This window comes from Colletotrichum spaethianum (assembly GCF_022836535.1).
Source record: "Colletotrichum spaethianum MAFF 239500 DNA, contig01, whole genome shotgun sequence".
In the NCBI taxonomy this organism is placed as follows: Eukaryota; Fungi; Ascomycota; class Sordariomycetes; order Glomerellales; family Glomerellaceae; genus Colletotrichum; species Colletotrichum spaethianum.
The window spans coordinates 263098-282262 of NW_026054771.1; the positions used below are offsets into that span (position 1 = coordinate 263098).

Here is a 19165-nt window from a genome sequence, read left to right on the forward strand (position 1 = left end):
GGACGTCTGGGGGAGGACAGACATGGTTGCGACTGAGACGATGTGTCGGTCGTGGTCGAGTCGAGGGTTTTGCAGGTTTTGTTGTAATTACCAACCCCAAGACAGCCGGGGCGGTGGGAGGTTGTCGGGAGCGCGAAAGAAGGTTGAGTTGAGGTTGGGTGACGCGGGGAGAGGCGGATAAGTGTCGGCGTGTTGTGTTCTGAGGGGTACTTTTTTTACCCTTTTCGGTAGCCCAAATGTCTCTCGACCTTAATCTTGGTGCGCCAAAGTAAGCGAACGCGTGTCGGACGAGGATAGGGAGGAACGCGGGTATGTGCAGTCTACTGGGAACAGCGACTGGTCGCAATGGGCATGATATGCTTCGGGAGAGGGCGAGGGGTGGTGAGGGATGTTGCAGAGGGAGAGGGCAAGTGGGAAAAAAACAAAGGAACTTGCAGGAGTCAAAAAGTGAGGCAGCAAGCCCACGATGGTGAGGGACTGGGGGGTCTTGTCGTGGAGGGGAAAGCAAAAAATGACAATAATTTTGGCAGGTTTTTGGCGGGGCTCTTGCCGGAGGTGGGTTCCCACGCCCAGTGGCTGTCTATCTGTCTGTCTGTACCGCCCGTCCATATCGTCCTGTCTGTCCACCGACACACTGTTGGCTGCACAGAACCACGCTGGGCTGTGGTGGTCTTGCTGGCCTGCCTGCCTGCCCAGCCCTGGTCCACGGAGGGGTTCAACGGGCGGGGCGTGTACACCTGCTCCTGGCGGTCGTCGGAAATTGTTAGTGTCTTGGACTTTTGACTGGCCATAGTTGCATGTGAATTTTGATCTCCACCGATAGTTCAATGTTTGGTCAGGGTGACTGAAGCAGCCCATGCTCTCGGCCATACCAAGTGCCTTGCCTCAGCTACCTTGAGATAAGACACTGCGGCCCCGACACGTCAAGTTCGGCCTCTCTGTCTTGGTGCAATACGGCGACAGTTTGTCTGCTGGCTCCCGGGTCTTTTCACCGGACGTCTCCAAGGGGGAGAGATGAATTTCGCCGGTCTCACGGTTTTTTTTACTATTCCCGACCCTGCCCTGTGTCACCCACGGTCCCGCATACGCCTGTCTCCTCTGTCAACAAGCCCACCGTTCGGCGGCAGGCCAGGACATGTCCAACTTGGTCAGGACCGTAGCAACACGGATGCCAGTCGCTGAGAGACATTTGACACCGGGGTCAAATTAGGTCATTCCGTCAGATGAACAATCGACCAGTAACCCAAGGAAAAAAGGGGGTGGAGAGATGAGGAAACACGCAAAGAATGAAAAAGAAAAATATCGAGAATAAGAAAATTTCAATGACAAGCTACACCATGCAAAGATCCCAGCGCATGAAGCCGAAAGGCTCACATCGGACAAGGAGCTCCCTCTCAGAGATCCCCTTGCAGTATTGTCCAAGCTCCAGGCCCTGGGACACTGGCCAAGTTAACTTACCCTGAAGCCGATTCCCGGACAAAGCCTTTTGTTGTTTCTCTCATTCAACCATCCCCGTCCCTGAGCTTGAGACGCGACATGCAAGCAAAACGATGTGATGAATCAAGGGACAGGCAGTCCACCCGGCAGAATGGAGAGACGAGACAGCGAACTACGGCACCGCCCATCCAGATACGAAGCATGCAACGTCTGCTTCGGGTTGGGTCCAGGCAAGGTAGCTAGCTTCAGGGTCTCGTTTCCAGGGGCCCGGTATGATATTCACATGATGAAGCAACGAAGCAGTGAAGCAGCGCATCTAGGTAGGCTTCAAAGATTTAAGGTAATCAAAAGTGTGCAGGTGGTTGGTCGCTGTCGGTCCACGGCAAGGCGTCGATCAGGACGAAATTCTTCATCAATCTGTCCCGTTTATGCGGTCTATGCAACAATGCGGGCACTTGCAGCCAGTGGGGAGGAGGGGCGCCGGACCGTCGATGCACCGCTCTGGCCCGGGAAAATTGGAGACGACGGGAGAGAAAGAACCAGTCAGAACTCCGAGCTGTCAACTGAGGGGTAATGCAAAGCAGAATACGTACCGGGCATCTCCCTGGGCCTAAGGACCTGTCCGTCCGTCATTCCCAGGACCCCTCATCTCCCAACTCTCTCCCCAGGCAAAGCCGGCGACATCAGCGATGTACCAGCACCCCGAGTGGCCCGGGGCAGTGCCTCCGGGCTGACCAACACTGCGAGTTACTGGCCGCGGTCCCCATGATGCTGGTGCTGCTGCTGCTGCTGCTGCTCCTCCTCCGCAAAACGCGGTGTGCCTTTCAGCACCTCAGTGTGGGCAGCTCCTGTTGGCGAGCTTCCGCCCCTCACTGTGCTTCTTTTCTTTTTCCATCGCCCCAGACCTGCTTGTTACTGTTCGTCTTGGTCTCGTTGAAGCATTCACTCTCGACACTTGACAGATTGTTCAACTCCCATTCCATCTCCCTGTTTATTCATCTGAGTATCGAGACATCTAGCCGTTCTAGCTTTTTCTGTTTGCACGAGTCGAGACAATAATCAGCCAATTACAAGCATTGCCCGCGGGACACCGAACTCGTCCAAGTGCATGTCACATTCGTATTCCCTGTTGCTGTCACTGTCGGGATCCATCAGATCACCGGAGCCCCTCAATTGCGATCCATAACACTTCGTCTACGTAAGGCGGTGCAGCTCCTCTGGTCTGGGCAGCCGTAGCTCTCGGGCGCAATAAGCCGACCGTCAACCTCTCTCCCTCTCTCAGCGCCTCGCCAACACCTGATCCTCTCAGCCACCGCTACACAAACCAGTAATCCAACAAAGCAAAGGCCGAGCTGAAGGGCGGAATAGAATTGACCGACTTCACAAGCTTCTTTAATACCGGGTTCAGCAAGGTGACCACAGACGCGGGAGCAGAGCACCAAACGTCGTCACCACAACGATAGCCCCGCCTCGACCTCTTTTGCTTTGCCAGACCGCCCCCGAAGACAATAACAGCCCCGGAACCTACGGAGAGATCTTGTTCGAGTAGAGCAATGGACGCAACAGCGGCGTCCGGGTCGCACAACGACGAGGCCATCGCCACTTCGCCTCCTGTAGTCCCCCAGCGAACCCCCTCCCAGACGAGCCTGCACAAGACAACCCACGTTCACACCCATCGCCAGAGCTTCGCCGAGAACCTGAGGAACGCGCCCGGCTCGCCTCGCGCCCAGCGTCACCCCTCCTTCACCCAAGCTGCCGTCCAAGAGCTTCTCAACCACCCACCTGCTGCCAACAAGCACGCGAACCCGCGCTTCGCCGGCCGCGACTGGCGCGACATCTCCGTCAACGAGCTTGTCGCTCAGGATGACTTCAAATGGGTCACCCTGGACACCAGCGTTGAAGAGGCATCCATGGTATGTAGTCCAACACCCGTGTCTTTGTTTGGCGACTATTCCTGACATCTCGCCAGACGCTGGTCAAGCACAGTCCATCCAACGTCGTCCTCATCCGAGAGGAGGATTCGGCCAAAACCGCCGTATCGACCTTCGACTACAATGACCTCAACACCTACCTACTGATCGTCGTCGGACTGGCGAGGCCCGACGAGGAGCAAGTCCCGCTCTACGACGACATAGTGAACAAGGCCCGAGAGGGCGCTCGCATAGCCCTACGCGATATCCAGCCCCTATGCCGCAAGGAGTCGCTCATTACCCTGCCTTTCGACGAGACATTGGAACGGGCTATCGAAGTGTTCGGCAGCGGCATCCACCGCGTCCTAGTCACCAACCCCACGGGCGATGTAATCGGTATTCTCAGTCAGCTCAAGGTAATTGAGTTCTTCTGGAACGAAGGCATCAACTTCCCTGCCATCGACAGGCTGTACCCGGTAACCTTGAGAGACCTCGGCATCGGGACACAGCAAATCGTTGCTGTCAAGTAAGAGACCACTACTGATTCTGCATGACCACAGCTAACCTTTAGTAGCTCCGATAGCCTTTTGGGAGACGCGCTGGCATTGATGAACGCTGAGGGCCTGACGAGCGTTGCCGTTATTGACAACGGCCACAACGTCGTGGGGAATATTTCCACCGTAGACGTCAAGCACCTGACCAACGCCGCTGATGCGCCTCTGCTCAAGTCATCCTGCATGCACTTCATCTCCGTCATCCTCAGCGAGCGTGGTGTCGAACATGGCCGCGACTCCTTCCCTGTTTTCTATGTCAACCCGTACTCGACGTTGGCGCACACCGTTGCGAAGCTGGTGGCTACCCAGTCTCACCGCATGTGGGTTGTCGAATCGGCATCTCCGTCCCCGTCCGCACCCGCGACCCCTTTGCTCGCCCCAACGACATCAACGGTGCTGGCGCCGGGACCGGGCTCGGCGCCGCAGTCGCCACTTCCTACACAAACTCATACCGCTGTGCCTGCTGCAGCCATGCCCGGCGCTCATCTCTCTGGTCGTTTGACTGCTGTGGTTTCTTTGACCGACATCCTGAACATGTTTGCCAAGTCGTCGGGACTGCGACCCTCGGATCCGGGCGAACAGCGAGCGCGCCGTCGTAGGAGCTCGAGCAGCTCCATGCGTCCGAGCCTCGATTCGTCAAGAGCAAGTCTCGACCTGCGTCGGTAAATGAGGGGTTATTAATGCTGCTGCTAAGAAGCGCAAGGAGCTTTACTATGACTGGCGTTTGTGGGTTCGTCGCATGGGGGTTTACGTTGACAGGAGCATGATTTGCTAAAGTTTATGCTTTTTTTCCCATTAGACAGATGGCCGGGATTTCAGACTAAAGTCCAGATTAGGGAAGCTTTTGACCAATGGCACCCTCTCCATACGTGTGATCCATACGGGCCATCATGCCGTTCACCCGTGACACATGGGATGAAATATCGTGACGTGATGTTTGTGTCCCAAAGGGATACCTGCTTGAAACGCCATCGTGGGGTAGGCTTTTGGGGACGATGGCGGGAATGGGTCCAACTGTCTCTGTTTTTTATGCCTGGTTTTTCTTTTGTCCGTCGTGATTGACCTGCACAGCAGTTGCTGGCTGCGTGTTACACGATGTGAGGCAAGTCATCCATCGTTCGTGGACCACGATTGAATGGCTAGGTACGTATGGCGTAACTTATTCTTAGTTTGGCTGGAATGAGTCACTGCTGTGTCGACCTGACAGACCGACGACATACATACATCTCTAGGCCAGACCAGCTCGATGCCGCGTTCCCACGCCGTCTTTGTTCCCTTCAATGTATATAGTCCTGTTTCAACACCCCCAAACAGGCCATCAAACCCGGACTGCCCTCTGTTCGCTTACCCTAACTCCTCGTCGTCAACGTGCCTCGGCGTGCCAGGGTTATGCACAACGTTGTGGCCATGCTGATCAGTAAAGAGCACCTATACGGGTCGGCCCCCTTGTCGTAAGCAAGGGCCCTACGTACAATACAAAACCTCTAACCACGGACACGAGGGTGATTCGTCAACGCGCCTTTGGCGGGTTCTTGACGCCCTCGCTCTGGGCGTCGTCTCCGCTCGCGACAATCTTCTTGGCGGTGCCCTCGTGCTTGCCGCTACGGATGGGCGGGAAGCCTGCGTCACCCTCTTGGATGGGCTTGCCTTGCCTGTCTTTGATACCTGAGGGCACTGTGGCAGGAATGTGTGTTGGTGTAGATGGGGCCGTGAGTTGTAGGTTGGGACAGTTCGTTAGGAAACGTTCACATGAAGCTAATGGGTTCAACCTTGGGGGTTTGCTGTAATAATATACCATCTAGGCATAGGTTTGTCCGCTTCCTAATTACATGGACGCTAAGGTGTTGCGTAGTTGTGCCCAAATGCAAGGGTGACAAAATTTGACGTCAACTTAAAGCCGCCCCAGGCGTGGTATTGCATCGGACTCTCACCAGATGTCTCTCAAGTATCTCAACCCATGAAACAGATCCACATCAAGTTTCACGGGGCAGTTGTTAACCGAATACCGGTTGGAGTTTTATCCAAAGTATATACTGGATCCCCGGCTATCGCAGACAGACGTACGTACATGCCCCGAACCCAGCCTTCGCCCTTGATCAAACTGACACAGCCAGCTTGATATCGGCTTCCTTGGACCGTATTATTGCAGCTCTTGGATTAAAGGGGAACGCCAGCGGCGTTGCAGGTGTTGGTGGCCCAGTCGAGAGCGGCGAGACTATCCAGTGAAGTGACGTATCAGTTTCTCAAGTTCTTCCTCGGGTCTCCAAACTTCTGAGGTCCACTTACACATCGGCAGTCTGGCAAGCACCCAGGACACAAGTGGTTACAGCGTTGTTGTACGCGTCGGAACTATATCGTCTCGGTGTCAGTAGGAAGGCCTGGGACCGATGTTTCCTACAAAGACGGAGAGACTCACGCGCAGATGCAGGCGAAGTCGGTCTGCGAGGCGCAGCCGGAGAGGGGGAAGCTGTCGACGAAGCAGGGACGCTAGAAGCACGGAATCTCTTGTCAGCTCAGTGGTCTCGTTGACTCCACCTAGACAGAGACGAGGTGTGACTTTCGGGGTCAAACAGAGGCCATCATACCGCGCAGTCGGGGAGGAGGGAGAGGTCCTGGGCCGTGACGAGGCTGGCGAAGATGGCGACGGCGGCGGTCTTGAACTGCATGGTGACTAGTGGGCAGGGTGTGCAGGTCTATCGGCGACGGTGTATGGTATGTGTCGGTTTGGGTCTGTAAGCTGGTGTTGTGCAATCAAGGGAAACAATCACGACATCCGGGAAGGTTGACAGGTTTATATAGATGTCTTTTTCGTTCCCCTTGTTTTCACTTCCTCTTCATCTTTCGTCAGAACGTCACGAAACACCACATCCTGAGTCTGCTCAATCTTACAAAATGCTACCTAGCCAGACAAGGATTGCTTTACCCCGCAACAAATACATGCCTCCAACGTCGCTCCGTGGGTTGATATTCTAAATTCGAACCATCGCTCACTACTGCCCGTGGAGAGCCACGATAATCTCCTTCACATGAAGCCGAACGAAAGACGGAGAGAGCAGAGAGGGGCGGGGTCGAGGCGGTCTCGCGCCAAGATGGTTCAACACGGCAATGGAAAGCTACCCCAGACGGATGTGACGTCCCCAAGAACCTGGCTGCTTTCGGTGACATTGCCAGATGGAGAATCGCCAATGATCAGAGGAGGGATACGGGGTTGTTGACTTGGGTAGTGTGACGGCCTTGAATCGTTGACAGGAGTACTAGATCGAAGAGGCGAGGTTGACATGAACCCAGGCCGAACACGCAAGGCATGCTCAGCACCCCTGCGACATGGTTATACGATTGATCACTTGCGAGCTCTTCAAACAAGCAACTGAATAAGACTCAGCAGCGCTCATCTTGTCTGAGTCCTCGGTTGTTCTCTCAAACAGCCAACGCTTGCTCTGAAGGATAAGAGAGCCATTTCACTAAAGGGAGCTACCCCGAGGAGACAGCAGAGCAAGACAGCTCAGGGAACAGAGCGATACAACGGTCTCTGATCTGACCGCACATCTGGCCGATCATGAGAACCATTTGGACCCCCGGCCTCTCGGCCGATGTGACATGAGTGGAAGCTGCGGGCTGCGGACAAACCTGGAAGAGGAGAAGCGCTCGGAGAAGCGACAAGACGTTCATCTCGTACGGAGTTTATGACAAGCCACATTCAAGTCACTCTTTGCAGTATTGGCTGTCGACAACATTCAGGTACCACGTGAATGGGGATCGGCCCTGCTAGGAACCTGTACGGGGAGGTGGTCTCGAACTGGAACACCCCGCCTGGGGAATGATGAAAATCCGGGGATTGCGGGGAAAGGATGCAACAGTCCAGAGGTGTGAGGTTGCAGTCGGAGGAGAAGAAGGCCATGGCCAAGGATGAGTTCCTGCATCGGGGGAAGCACCGGGGGGACACCGGTGTGGCCTTTCTAGTGAAGTGGTTTGCCGAGGTGAGGCGTTTGTATTCTTGGAAGAAAAGCATCTGACAACGACAGTCTGTTTGGTTGTTTGTCTCCTACCGAGTTGTTGCGATATTCGACTTGCTCCAGACGGAGGATGTAAGCGACTCGTTCTGCCAACGAATAAGATTGCCCCCTGAGGAACTGAGCAAGGTTTCAGTAGTCAGACTGGGCTCCCCACGCCGGCAGTTGAATATTGCATTAGGAATCCGGGGCCGTTGTTGCGGCTTCGAGACCTAAATGGTATGACATCGGTCACGGACAGTGGGTGGGTGAATCAAGAGAGGATTGTTGTTGACAGCAGTCAATATGCGATGCGCATAAAAAGTAGGGAGTTGGCAGTACGAGTTTGGCTGGGTGCTCTGCAACTGTACTGGCAAATTCACCTCAGAGAAAGGAAACATGAAAAGTGCAATCAACATCAGGAACAATAATGGGAATGTGACAAGGTAGAGCTCTAATGAAGACAAGAGGCAAAAACAAAGAGCGGGCGGGATGACGCTCAAGCAAAAGAGACCGTCACTGAACGAAAAAAAGTTCCGAAACCGAGAATCGAACTCGGGGCTATGCCTAACCTCTCAAGCGAGTGAGAGGGCATCATGTTGGCCACTACACCATATCGGATGTGGATGCTCTATTTCGATCCGCAATTGTGCTACAGACTTAGCGACCCAGCCTGAGGGAGCGTAGATAATTAGTCACTGCGTTCTGTCGGGTTTGATGACATTTGGTCGGGAAGTGGTTCAAAAGCCGTGTGAATCCGTGAAGGATTTTGTATGGAAAAAAGGATAGAAAAGTTGGAATGAATTGCCTGGTTGGAATATGCATACATGCCATTCGCGCCGCTCATTCCCGTACGAGAATGATCGCACACTGTATCTCGGCACTGTATCCCAAAACTTTCACCCGTCGAGATCTCGAGGTTCATCTCGCAAAAATCCCACCCCATCACTTACAATCATCTGTTATCCAATCATAAAAGCAACCCGAGCAAACCTTCCTATCAAATTCAAACAACGCCTCTCAACAATTTGGCTCATTCAAAATAAAAGCCGCAGACGAGGGGGAAAAGGTAGCAAAACACCAAACACTCACACAAAACTTTCACCATGGCCGCCACCACCGCCGCATCCCGGGAGTTCGCCGCCTTCTACCTCCAGCGGACGACCCAGGAGTTCGCCGAGGACCTCGACAAGGTCCGCGAGGCCGACGACTTCAAGGCCGACTCGGTGCCCTTCCTCGTGCACGCCCTGCAGCAGGGCACCGCGCTGTACTCAGCCCGGGACCAGGAGCGCGTCGTTAAGCCTGCCCCCGCTGCTGCTGCTGCGGCCGCGGAGGATGAGGATGTGGACATGACGGAGGCGGCGGCCGACGAGGCTGCAGAGGAGACGGGGGCCAAGAGCGGAAAGAAGGAGAAGAAGGACAAGAGCAAGAAGAAGAAGAAGGCGACCTCCGGCTGAGCTTCGCCGGGCTTCACTATTGGGTTCACGGATCGAGGCCGTTCTCCGGGGGAAAATATTTCCACGGTGTGTTGTTCGACGAGGACATGTCCCGGTTGGAGAGAGCGTTTGGGGACAACTTCACCCCGGCCACGGAAGGGACCATGGACCAGTCGGAGAGGGCTTGGAGCGATGCGGCAGGCTTCTGACGGAACCACGGGCCATAAGCTCGTCCCCGCGGTTCTCGAGACTATGAACAGTCAAAGGATTTCCGCGTCAAAAATCGTAGGAATTGCGACAACCGACACGACGAGGCTTTGAGAAGCCACCGGGAGTTGACTGCCCTTCAGGAACAGGTCTCAGTCACCCCGACGATGGCAAGGAAAATGTGTAGGCAGCTTCTCATGATTGCGTGAGCCGATGGAGGCAGCTCTAAAACCGTGATGGTCGCGGCTCAGGATTGAGAAATTACCAAAAGATTGCTTAGGCAACAGGGTCTCTTAATGGGGCGAAATAAGATACAAATCGCCAAAAATTACATCCGTCGGTATAAGACGCAGCGCACAGATCCATTTTAACACTACGCTCGTTTCCGTGAGACTAGGTGCTATAGTAGTCAGTTATCATTAGAACGACCTTCTATCGGCCGCTTGACAAAGTATCGTAAGGGTATCTAAAAGTAATGTAAACGACGCCCCTGTTTTGCGCCGGCAAATGCCGTCTATCGTGCTCGTTCCTCAAGCTTTCATGACTGCGCCGTTGCCATGCCTTTCCTTACGCACACAAACATCGCACGTCATATCACATTATCCGAGGCGCCCAACCAGCTGGACACCTTTCCCCACATTTCTTGTTCAGCTACGCTGGTACGACAGCCGTCCGGCCTCCTTGCGCACCGCCCAGCCCTTGATTGCTAGAACAGTAATCTCCCAGGCCATCAGGAGTCCCACTAGGCCCATGGTCACTGTGTACATGAACATGGCATCCAGGCTGTAGTGCTCCATGCCCTCGATGGTGTCGCTGGCCTTTGCGAGTGTTAGTCCCAATCGACAAGAGCCCAAGGTGTCGGAATACAACTTACACTGGCCATGAAGATGATACCTCCAGAGATCAGCGCGAAAGCGGCGAGGAGCTCGGTGGGAGGTCGGGAGGGCAGGACCGACTTGGGCGGCTTCAGGTACATAATGACATAGGTGAAGCCGCGCGCGAACGAAGCGCCGGTCAAGAGGTTGCCCCATTGCTTGTGAACCATGCTCGAGATCATCGAGTGCTGCGTGTGCGAGCTCATCATGATTCCCAAAAGGAGAATGACCAGCGCCGGGATGGGGTTAATGGAGAATTCGTACTGCTTCGGCGGCTGGAGCGTCTCTCGTTCCTCGTCGTCAGAGGGTCGCTCGGGCGTCATCGCAGCGGCGTCGATGACGGATGTGTTTAGGAGATCCCGAATACGGCTCGACTCAATGAGCATGCCGACCTAGTCTCCGTGTTAGTTGATTCTCCGATGCGCACCGCCATCATCAACAAACGTACCAATCCACCGCCAATAAAGAGCACGGTGATGGAGATGTGCTCCAGATCCTGCGCGCTGTATTCTCCTCCCCAGTTTCCGAGGTGCTCGAGAAAGATGTTGGTTGAGCCGTAGACGAAGATGAGAGCGCTCTCGACGAACTCGGCCGAGGGCCGCCACTTGCCGTCGGTGCGCTTCGGCCGAACGTTCCACGCCTGTTGAGTCAAAAGTCAGCAACCCGGGCCCGAACACGGCCGGCAACGGACCGCAACTTACCCATCCTATCTCGCCGAAGCTGCCTGTCCATCGGCCCAAAGTCAACAAGCCAAGCCAGAAGAAGATGCCGCCCTTGACCCAATGCGCCAGGCCGCTAAATATGCCGTTGCCCTCCTGTGCCAAGTTAGCCCTTGGTCCCAACGACACGTGGGGGTTCGTCACTTACAAAGAACCGTCCGTACGTCACAATGCCAAGACACAGTGCAACGGAGCCCATGGGCAGAATGATCCTATCGACAAAGTTGTAGACAAACAATAGACCCTTCCACACACGTGACGAAATCTTGCCCGCGACCTTGGCAAGGATGGAAGTCGCCTTCTTTTCGTTGCCGCTGCTCGGCATGGTCATAGGCATGGAGAGACCGTCCTCGAGATCGTCGTCGTCCTCGACGTACTCCTTTTGATGATCGTCCGAGATGCGCGGGGACACTTCGTTGGACGACGAAGAGCGGGAGTGGCTCCGAAGCGATTCGGTACCAGGCTCGGTGCCCTGGCCGCTGTCGTTGGAGAAGCGGCACTCGCTGGCGAACCGAGGTCCGTTGATGCGGTGGTGTTCGGCCATGGCGGCGGTCGATACGGGAATGAAGGACTGGTACTCGTTCTTGTCGTACGCCTCGCGCTTCTCTTCCTTCAGTGCGCTGGCAACTCTTCCCAGCAGGCCGATCAAGACCTGGACCGACACAATCCAGGTCACCAACCAGCCCAGCTTGTGGTGCGCATTGTTTGGGTAGAGGTCGGGAGTGCTGGCGTTGTAAATGGTTCCTAGGAGCACGCCGAGCGCATTCACAGCGAGAAAAACAAACTGGAGGGCGAGCGTATATCGCGAGCGTGCGATTGAGAGCATGACAGCTGCGAGTCGCGTGTAAGTCGGCGCAGCAATCTCGGCATCTTGGCAGACTTACCGACTGGCAGCACAAAGACCCAGGCGAGCACCATGGCGCCAATGTGCGCATACATCATTCCCGCATGGTCGGCGAGCGCAAAGTACGTGGGTGGGTAGCTGTCGGCATCGGGCTTGGGCCCTTCTGCGCCGTGGGACATATCCATGTCCATGTTCATTCCAGCGGCGCCGTCCTCGTGAGCGTCGTGGGCAAGGACTAGCGGCACGAGGCCTAGGGCCAAGGCGGTGGTAAGCTGCTTTCTTATTGAGTTCATCAAGCACTTGTTCGCGACCGAGAGCTGTTGAAGAAGGACGGAGCCGTCACTATTCGGTCCGAGGAGTAGTGACCGGATCGAGGAGGCCGGAGGGGAGCGTCTCGAGCTTGGCTAGGGGCTAGGTATCGAGAGGAGCAGTTCAGGAGGTAAAACAGAAGACGTCTATTCGCAGCTCTACATGTAGGAAGAGAAAGCAAGAGCGTGAGCCTCATGACGTCCTGGAGGAGCGAGGACGGGTTACATATGGTCATCCGCAAGTGGAGGGGCCCAAAGGAAAAGATTGGAAGCCGCGCTGGCGCGAGCAGCGAGCGCAGCGGAGGCCGAGAGAAGTCCTTTGCGACAAGACTCTTGGTGAGGTACAAAGCAACAACAAGAGGGTACGTCAAGGATAGCTTCGCGGAGTGACATGGCCGGTACACGGCCATGAGATGACCGATCCTCTGGGGCAGCCGGATGTCCAGTAAGTCAGACCACCAGTCCAGAGCTGCGTCGCCCCGCCGTGTCGGAGAGTTTCAAGGAGGCCCCATGGCGTGTACCTCGAGGTAGGTAGGTAGGTAGGCTCCTGGCAAAGAAGCATGTCACTGCAAGGCAAGGCAAGGCCGCGAGATCAAAGTTGCCGTGGAAGCTAAGTTGGCGAGTACTGTATGTTGGCAAGGTAAGGTAGGGTCGCGTGTAAGTGGAAGAGCCAACCAGAAGGGTGACATGTCCCGACTCCGAGGGTTCCGGAGGCATCCACGCGTGAGATCCAGAGAAGGAAAAGTCGGCCAACGAGGGAGTCGAAAAACGCGGCGGCGATGGGACAAGAACGAGGTACTTGGGGGTGTACACCAGCCACCGGCCCTAATAGCTACGGGAGCTGGCCGGCGTCTTAGTATACGTTGGACATGGTGGAGGGTGGAGAGGGGGAAAAGGTACAAGAGTGACTTTGCCTTGCACATGGGCTGTTGACGAGAGCTTCTTTCCTTGGGATCCCACCACCGAAACGGGGGTTTTGTTTTCCTTTTCTTTTTCGTCTTTTCTTTCAGAGTGGACCATGCACTGAATAACCTGGCGGGTCGGCAGGGAGCTCTAGCGCTGGAAGCTGCTGTACCGCTAGAGCGGCTTGTTAGCTGCTCGTGATGGGTTTACCATGTACATACAGGTATATAGTAGCAGGGGGGTAGCCCTGCATCAGTGCTTCTTGGCAGGCCGCGTGCCGGGTAGACTGTGCGATGCCCTGTGCCGTGACGCCATTTGACCCTGTCTCGAAAGTCTACCGTCCAATGAGAAAAAAGGTGTAGATGAAATACATGTCTGTTTTCCGTAAAAAGTCTGGCAGAAAAAAATTAAAAAATAGAGGGCATTCGCAATGTTGGTGCGGCGCAAAAAGAGTTGGCACTGTACTGAGTAGCCCATCGGTACCTCACGCTCACTCACTCTCACTCACTCACTTACTCACCTCTCTTTCTCTCGCCCACCACTACTGCAACCTTCTGCAGCAGGAGAGGGCACTGCATCGGTAGATGGTCTGGCCGTTCGGTACGTGGAGGGAGGTGACGCGAGGAGCTGCAACATGGGAATGTCACACGCAGCGGCTTACCCATACTGTATCCTATCGCCAGAACGGAGCAACACGTTCGGATTGGGCCCGTCTCAGCGAACTCCTTGGTCGGGACTCCATCGCACACCAATCTGCGAATCCTACGTAGCCTGTAGGACACACGGCAGCTCGGACGACACAACCTGCACGTTCATGTTCACTCGAGACCCTTGTTCTGAACACCACGGTCCGTGGCCATGCAGTAGGTAGGCATCTGCGTGGCTCTCCCGGGGGTGAAGGGGATTTACGAAGGAGGAAACGGCGCAAAAGCCACAGTCCAGAACCGCGGCAGTTGGCTGCAGGCCCTTGACGGTCTGTCGGCGTCTTTGTATGCAATGCATTTGCGAAAGCGTAGCTTACCAAAAGCCTTCTCATACCCACCAGCCCAAATGAGAGTGTCATCCTGTCTCGTGAGAGCATGTCATGTAGGGTGTAGTCAGTCATGTTGGCCACTCGTGTCGAAGCTTCGACTCCTCATGAGAGCCTGGACGACTGCCAAACGAAGCGAGTCCATGGTGGACTAGCCCGAGAAGGGGCCTCGTCGCAATCATGAGGCGACGTTGGCGACCGCGCCCACCATGTAAGAATCTTACCACAGTACAGATACGTGGATCCTCGTAGCGTCGATGTCCTCCTACTGTAGTGCTTGCATCCGGCGCGCCTTTTGAGTCACACGGAGAGCGGGCTAGGGATCGGAGATGGTGTCATCCCTGCCTGGAGCAGCTCAAGGACATGTGGCGTGCGTCGTCAATAATCGATGGATGCGGTAAGCATGGGCTCGTAGGGCGGAATGCCGTTAGTAATTGAGAGTCCAGTGCCGGCTGGTGCGGGAAGCGCGAAGTACCGACACTGGACGGCGCTAGAAATTGCAAGCCCTTGCTCCGTGGCGTGGGCCGCTCTTCCGAGGTTCCGCCCGTGGACTTTGACGTCCATTTGGTTCCTCGGCTCCCAATTCCATGCTACCACCGGATGTGCCCAAACAAACAAGTCTTTTGCAGCCACGAGACGCTTTGCAATGTAGAAGCTCATAGACCTTGACCAGTGTAAGTCGGTGATGTGCGAGATGAGGGTTTTGGGCGATGAGCCGGTTGCAACGCCGAGAGACGCATCGTAGCGAGTGAAGAGGGGAGAAAGGAACAGTGTCTTTGAGGAAGTTCCCGTCCGAGATGCAAACCTGCGGGGGGTCCTCGCAACTTTGCAAGTTGGCGGCGGACCTCACGGTTCAGCAGCTCCGTGCACCGAGCGTCTATACCGTTGACTGCAACTCAGCATCAACCGGTGATGGTCGCTGCAGCATCCCCGGCTTCGCTCCCCTCTTGCAGGGGGGCTGCAGTTTCACTCTATTCGATGGAAGCAAGTCAGGTGGACTTGGTTGGGAGAGGCAGACCGAACCCTCTCGCAGGAAAGGGCCAAGAAAGCCCAAGCAACCAAGGCAACCTGTACCAGATGATCTGTAATCTGCGGCCGTGAGAAAAGCGCGGTGAACTGTTTCCGTCCTACACGGCGCGGCACCCTCACAGTGATTCATACCCAACAAAAACACCACCAACGACACCGGCATCAAGCCACCAGTCGACGCGGCTCCGTCTTACGCCCGCCATTGAGTCGAATTACTAATACACCAGAGCAGTAGACACCCACGTAGATTGAACGGGTTGGGGAAAGTGAAGAATAACAGAAGAAATTAATTCAATATTTTCAAGCCTCATGGCTACCGACTCCACAGTTTAAACCACATGGGCGTAAACAAAATCCACACCACCAAATGGGGGCCACCCTTGCCTCCGATCCGCCCATCAAATTCGCGATCCCGCCCTCCTCCTCCTATGATCCACTTCATGAGAAGTACCTCAAAGTACCGCGTTCTCGCGCAAGACATCGCCGTGGAAATGGCCCCTCTTTTCCCGCGGCCTGCGGTGGGCGCGCCCGGAGTGAGGTCGGAGTCCGACCCGCCGTTGATCACAGGAGCACGACGCTGTTCAGCCACTTGGATTGTCGGAAACGAGGGACGCCCAGATTTTTGCCCAGACAACGAGTATCTAGGCGTGCTTCAGTTCAGAGACGGGGTTTGACTCTCCAGACAAGGTGCAAATGCCCTAGGCCCATGGATGCGGTACAGCATTTCGTGGTCGAGATCCGGGGCAGCCCTGGCGACGGACCCATTCAAGCACACGGAAAGCTCTCATCCTGCTGCTCCGAACGCACTCCCACTTTACCGCTGCAAGAATTTTGCTGATTGCAAAGTCAGCGTCGGTGGAGCTTTGTGTGTCCCTGGTCCGCGATCGATCGCAGTCTCTGAGGCCCAACGGGGTTCCCGGACATAACGGCGTCTTGAGCCACAGGCCGATTACGTTACACGTAGCACACATGCTGCGTCTAGGCCGGCTGACGACCAACACGCGGAAGCAGGCCGCGCGCCACGTTGTTCTGGCGCCCGTCTTTTCTTACTAAAGTCCCAAGAAGCATGGTCCTCATCTCATCGCAACACAGTGCCTGCGTGTGCCTACTATCCCGGCAACGGGCGGGTGGGTGAGGCTTCTACATGTTTCCTCCAAGACCGGTCGACCGCCTTTTTCATCTTGACCAGAGAACCCAAGGTTACCGCCTTAGTCAAGGAACCGGTAGAAAACTTGTCCGGGTTTCGCTAGCTGCAGACCCCGCCGCCCATCATCTTTTAGGGTCTGCATCAGAGGTGGATGGTCGAGGTATTCGTGTCACCGCTACTGAGGCCGGGTTGTGCGGTTGCCAATCTTCCATGGTGACAGACACGTCCAGAGTCAATCCCGTTCCTTAACTTTAAGATGGATGCCCCACTGTTACCCTCCCATGTGCCATGTTCTGTTGGACGTCATCCCGCACTTCTGTTTCTTCACAGGATTCACTCGTCCGAACCTTCCGGAGGCCTGGCCGCCCCGTGCTACCCCCCCCCCCCCCCCCCCCCCGGCTTCCCAGCCCGGCCTTGAGAGGCCGACAACGCAAAAGAGTCGACCCGCTTACGCACGATTTTGCCTGGTGGCTTACTGGCATTGACACGTGCGGAATTCTTCTACTGCTACACGCTCCTACGTTGTAAATATCCTTTTCCCTCTCGCGCGCGTCCCGGTTCGATGGTACGACCCATCCCTCCTGAGCGTACGACTTCTCCGCCGCGGTGCTTCAGTTTCGCAAGGTCGACCCTTACATGACAGGCCGCATGACAACATGACACATCCGTCCTCGGATCCGAAGGTCTGGCCAAGTTCCGCTGTTCTGGTTACATAGTACCCAAGCTCCATTTGACTATGCGCGCTACAACGCCGATCGATCTTTCAGAGTCCATCTGTCGTTGCTCTGGGCTACTCTGTCTTCCTTTTCGAGCTTGGCCAGGATCTGGATGACTCCGCCACCCGCGGGGACGTGAAGCTCCTCCGGAACGTCATGGTATATGACCTTGACAAGTTCCATAGGTGTCCACGCGTTAGCCGCGCCTTCGATGGTTTCGCCTTGCCTCACTGTCCGTAGCGTACGAATAACCTGCTCCTCGCGAGCTTTCCGGTGGTTGATGTACTCGAGAATTTTTGACGGACCGTTGTCAATCACGGGCCCGTGGCCTGGATACGCCCTCCCCTTGAACAGGTGTCGCATCTTCTCAAGGCTGTCGAGGTAGGTAGCCAAGTCCTCAAACACGGCCGTCCCTTGGCCTAAAACGTTGTCCGCCGTAAACATGGCGTCTTCCTCCTCCAGGACGAAGGCCATATGGTCCACAGTGTGCCCCGGGGTAAATACAGCCGTAAGGCTGACTCCGTCGACGACAAACCTTTGACCGTCCGAGATGTCCGATTGGCCCTCCTCGGGTTGGTTCTTGAAGACCTTGGAGTCCGGAGACAGCTCCAGCAGCTGCTGGATGCCGCCCTGGTGGTCCCGGTGCCAGTGGGTGATCAGGACCGTCTCGACGCTTGCCTGTTCTTGCTCCAGGGTGGATTTGATGGCTGCGATCCACGACGGCACGCCCTCGCCGGTGTCGATTAGGATGCGACGGCTGCCTCGTCCGAGCAAGTACGTGTTGGTGCCTTGCAGCGTAAACTTTCCCGGGTTGCCGCCCAGAATGCGAATGCAGACTGGGCTAACGCGCTCGACTTCGGGCAGTGGCACCAGTTGAGAGGCCATTTTGTTGCTTCTGGCGCGAGTTAAATTGGTGATGTGTCTGGTTCCGCGGGCGATTGAGCAATGTAGTCCAAGTCACAAACCAGCGTTGGAACTAAATTTGGGAACAAGGCCTTGAAGAGGACCCCGCATCATCCTTGTGCGACCGTGGGATAGCCGTGATCTGTGAATGGATTCCAAAGTGATGGGTTAAACAGATTGGGGTTAGATGAAGACGCAATCGAGGGGATGCGGCCAAGATGCCGAGGTTCAAGAAACGAGCTGCATGTCATAGGGCGAAGAATACTGTAGCTCTTGGAAGGGCTTACCTCAGCAATCCGAGGGCTGAGTTGGACGGGAATTGAAGGTGAGCGGGGAAAGCTCGGTGAGTACAAGGTGAGGGAGGAAAGGCGGGATCATCCGGTGTAAGGGGACTGCAAGCAGGTGCTATCAGTTTATCCATTAGACCGCAGTGACAGTGACCTCACCCTTTGTGGCTCTCCGGGGTGGACGATCCCGGCTCAACCCCACTGAAAAAGTCCTTGGGCCACTGGACCGAGTTGGATTTCAGGGGCATAGGGGGGCACTCTGCAGGCGGATTGTGCCCCCCTACGTTATCGATAAGCAACAGACCCCGATCAGGTGCCGATAAGCATGTAATTATTGCCTGTTGGCCGCTGATACCACCGAACTCGTCTGTGCACGCGCCGCCAGCTCCAACATTTGCATCTTCCAGGGATCGTCCGCAGGTACTCGGTTTCTCGGACTGTGCCTACCTTCCCAACGATCGCGAAGCGCAAGTTGATTTGCGAATTGCTACAGAGCGAGGCGGCTCCCTTGATTTCCTTCTTCAAACCCCCTCCAGCTTTGGATTCTTTGGCCCTGCGCGTCCTAAACGACAACTCACGCGCATCTTCTCGATCCTCGGCTTGCGCCTTTCAAAGCCCACTTGCAGGAGCTTTAACGTTACTAACGCGAATTCGCTCTTGTTCCTCAAGACACACAAAGTTACCTGCCGACCTTGGCCCAGGTATCGCGACTGGCAATTGGTTGTTCTTTTTCTCGGGTTCGTGTTGCTTCTACTCATTGTCGCTCTCCTTTCGGAATCAAGTGGCTGACAATTGACCTCGGAGCTGCAGTTTCCTGCTGCGCTGTCCCGACTGCAGCCGTTGCCGATCATCGACAGCTTCCTTCACCCAT

General features: G+C 55.5%; 6 protein-coding genes and 1 non-coding gene across 7 annotated transcripts; 3 read left to right on the plus strand and 4 right to left on the minus strand.

Moving 5' to 3' along the window:
• Positions 1 to 2990: 2990 nt before the first annotated feature.
• ColSpa_00068 (protein SDS23) lies at positions 2991 to 4567 on the plus strand (the record flags this gene model as incomplete). The annotated part of the gene is made up of 3 exons (XM_049266280.1): positions 2991 to 3350; positions 3407 to 3873; positions 3922 to 4567. The coding sequence occupies 3 exons, from the start codon at positions 2991 to 2993 to the stop codon at positions 4565 to 4567; spliced, it is 1473 nt and encodes a 490-aa protein (XP_049122237.1).
• A 1616-nt stretch (positions 4568 to 6183) lies between these two features.
• Positions 6184 to 6567, minus strand: ColSpa_00069 (GPI-anchored CFEM domain protein ARB_02741; the record flags this gene model as incomplete). The annotated part of the gene is made up of 3 exons (XM_049266281.1): positions 6184 to 6250; positions 6318 to 6388; positions 6487 to 6567. 3 exons carry the CDS (start codon positions 6565 to 6567, stop codon positions 6184 to 6186), a joined length of 219 nt encoding a protein of 72 aa, XP_049122238.1.
• Positions 6568 to 8424: 1857 nt separating this feature from the next.
• ColSpa_tRNA_025 lies at positions 8425 to 8511 on the minus strand. Its single transcript is given in 2 exon segments — positions 8425 to 8459; positions 8475 to 8511. It is a non-coding gene; the product is annotated as a tRNA-Glu (tRNA).
• Positions 8512 to 8996: 485 nt separating this feature from the next.
• On the plus strand, positions 8997 to 9347 carry ColSpa_00070 (ribosome assembly protein 4; the record flags this gene model as incomplete). Its single annotated transcript, XM_049266282.1, has 1 exon — positions 8997 to 9347. One exon carries the CDS (start codon positions 8997 to 8999, stop codon positions 9345 to 9347), a length of 351 nt encoding a protein of 116 aa, XP_049122239.1.
• An 833-nt stretch (positions 9348 to 10180) lies between these two features.
• On the minus strand, positions 10181 to 12264 carry ColSpa_00071 (uncharacterized protein; the record flags this gene model as incomplete). The annotated part of the gene is given in 6 exon segments (XM_049266283.1): positions 10181 to 10351; positions 10408 to 10800; positions 10857 to 11048; positions 11110 to 11223; positions 11276 to 11997; positions 12012 to 12264. The coding sequence occupies 6 exon segments, from the start codon at positions 12262 to 12264 to the stop codon at positions 10181 to 10183; spliced, it is 1845 nt and encodes a 614-aa protein (XP_049122240.1).
• A 210-nt stretch (positions 12265 to 12474) lies between these two features.
• On the plus strand, positions 12475 to 12669 carry ColSpa_00072 (uncharacterized protein; the record flags this gene model as incomplete). Its single annotated transcript, XM_049266284.1, has 1 exon — positions 12475 to 12669. The coding sequence occupies one exon, from the start codon at positions 12475 to 12477 to the stop codon at positions 12667 to 12669; it is 195 nt and encodes a 64-aa protein (XP_049122241.1).
• A 4462-nt stretch (positions 12670 to 17131) lies between these two features.
• Positions 17132 to 17989, minus strand: ColSpa_00073 (lactamase-like protein nscB; the record flags this gene model as incomplete). Its single annotated transcript, XM_049266285.1, has 1 exon — positions 17132 to 17989. The coding sequence occupies one exon, from the start codon at positions 17987 to 17989 to the stop codon at positions 17132 to 17134; it is 858 nt and encodes a 285-aa protein (XP_049122242.1).
• Positions 17990 to 19165: the final 1176 nt, after the last annotated feature.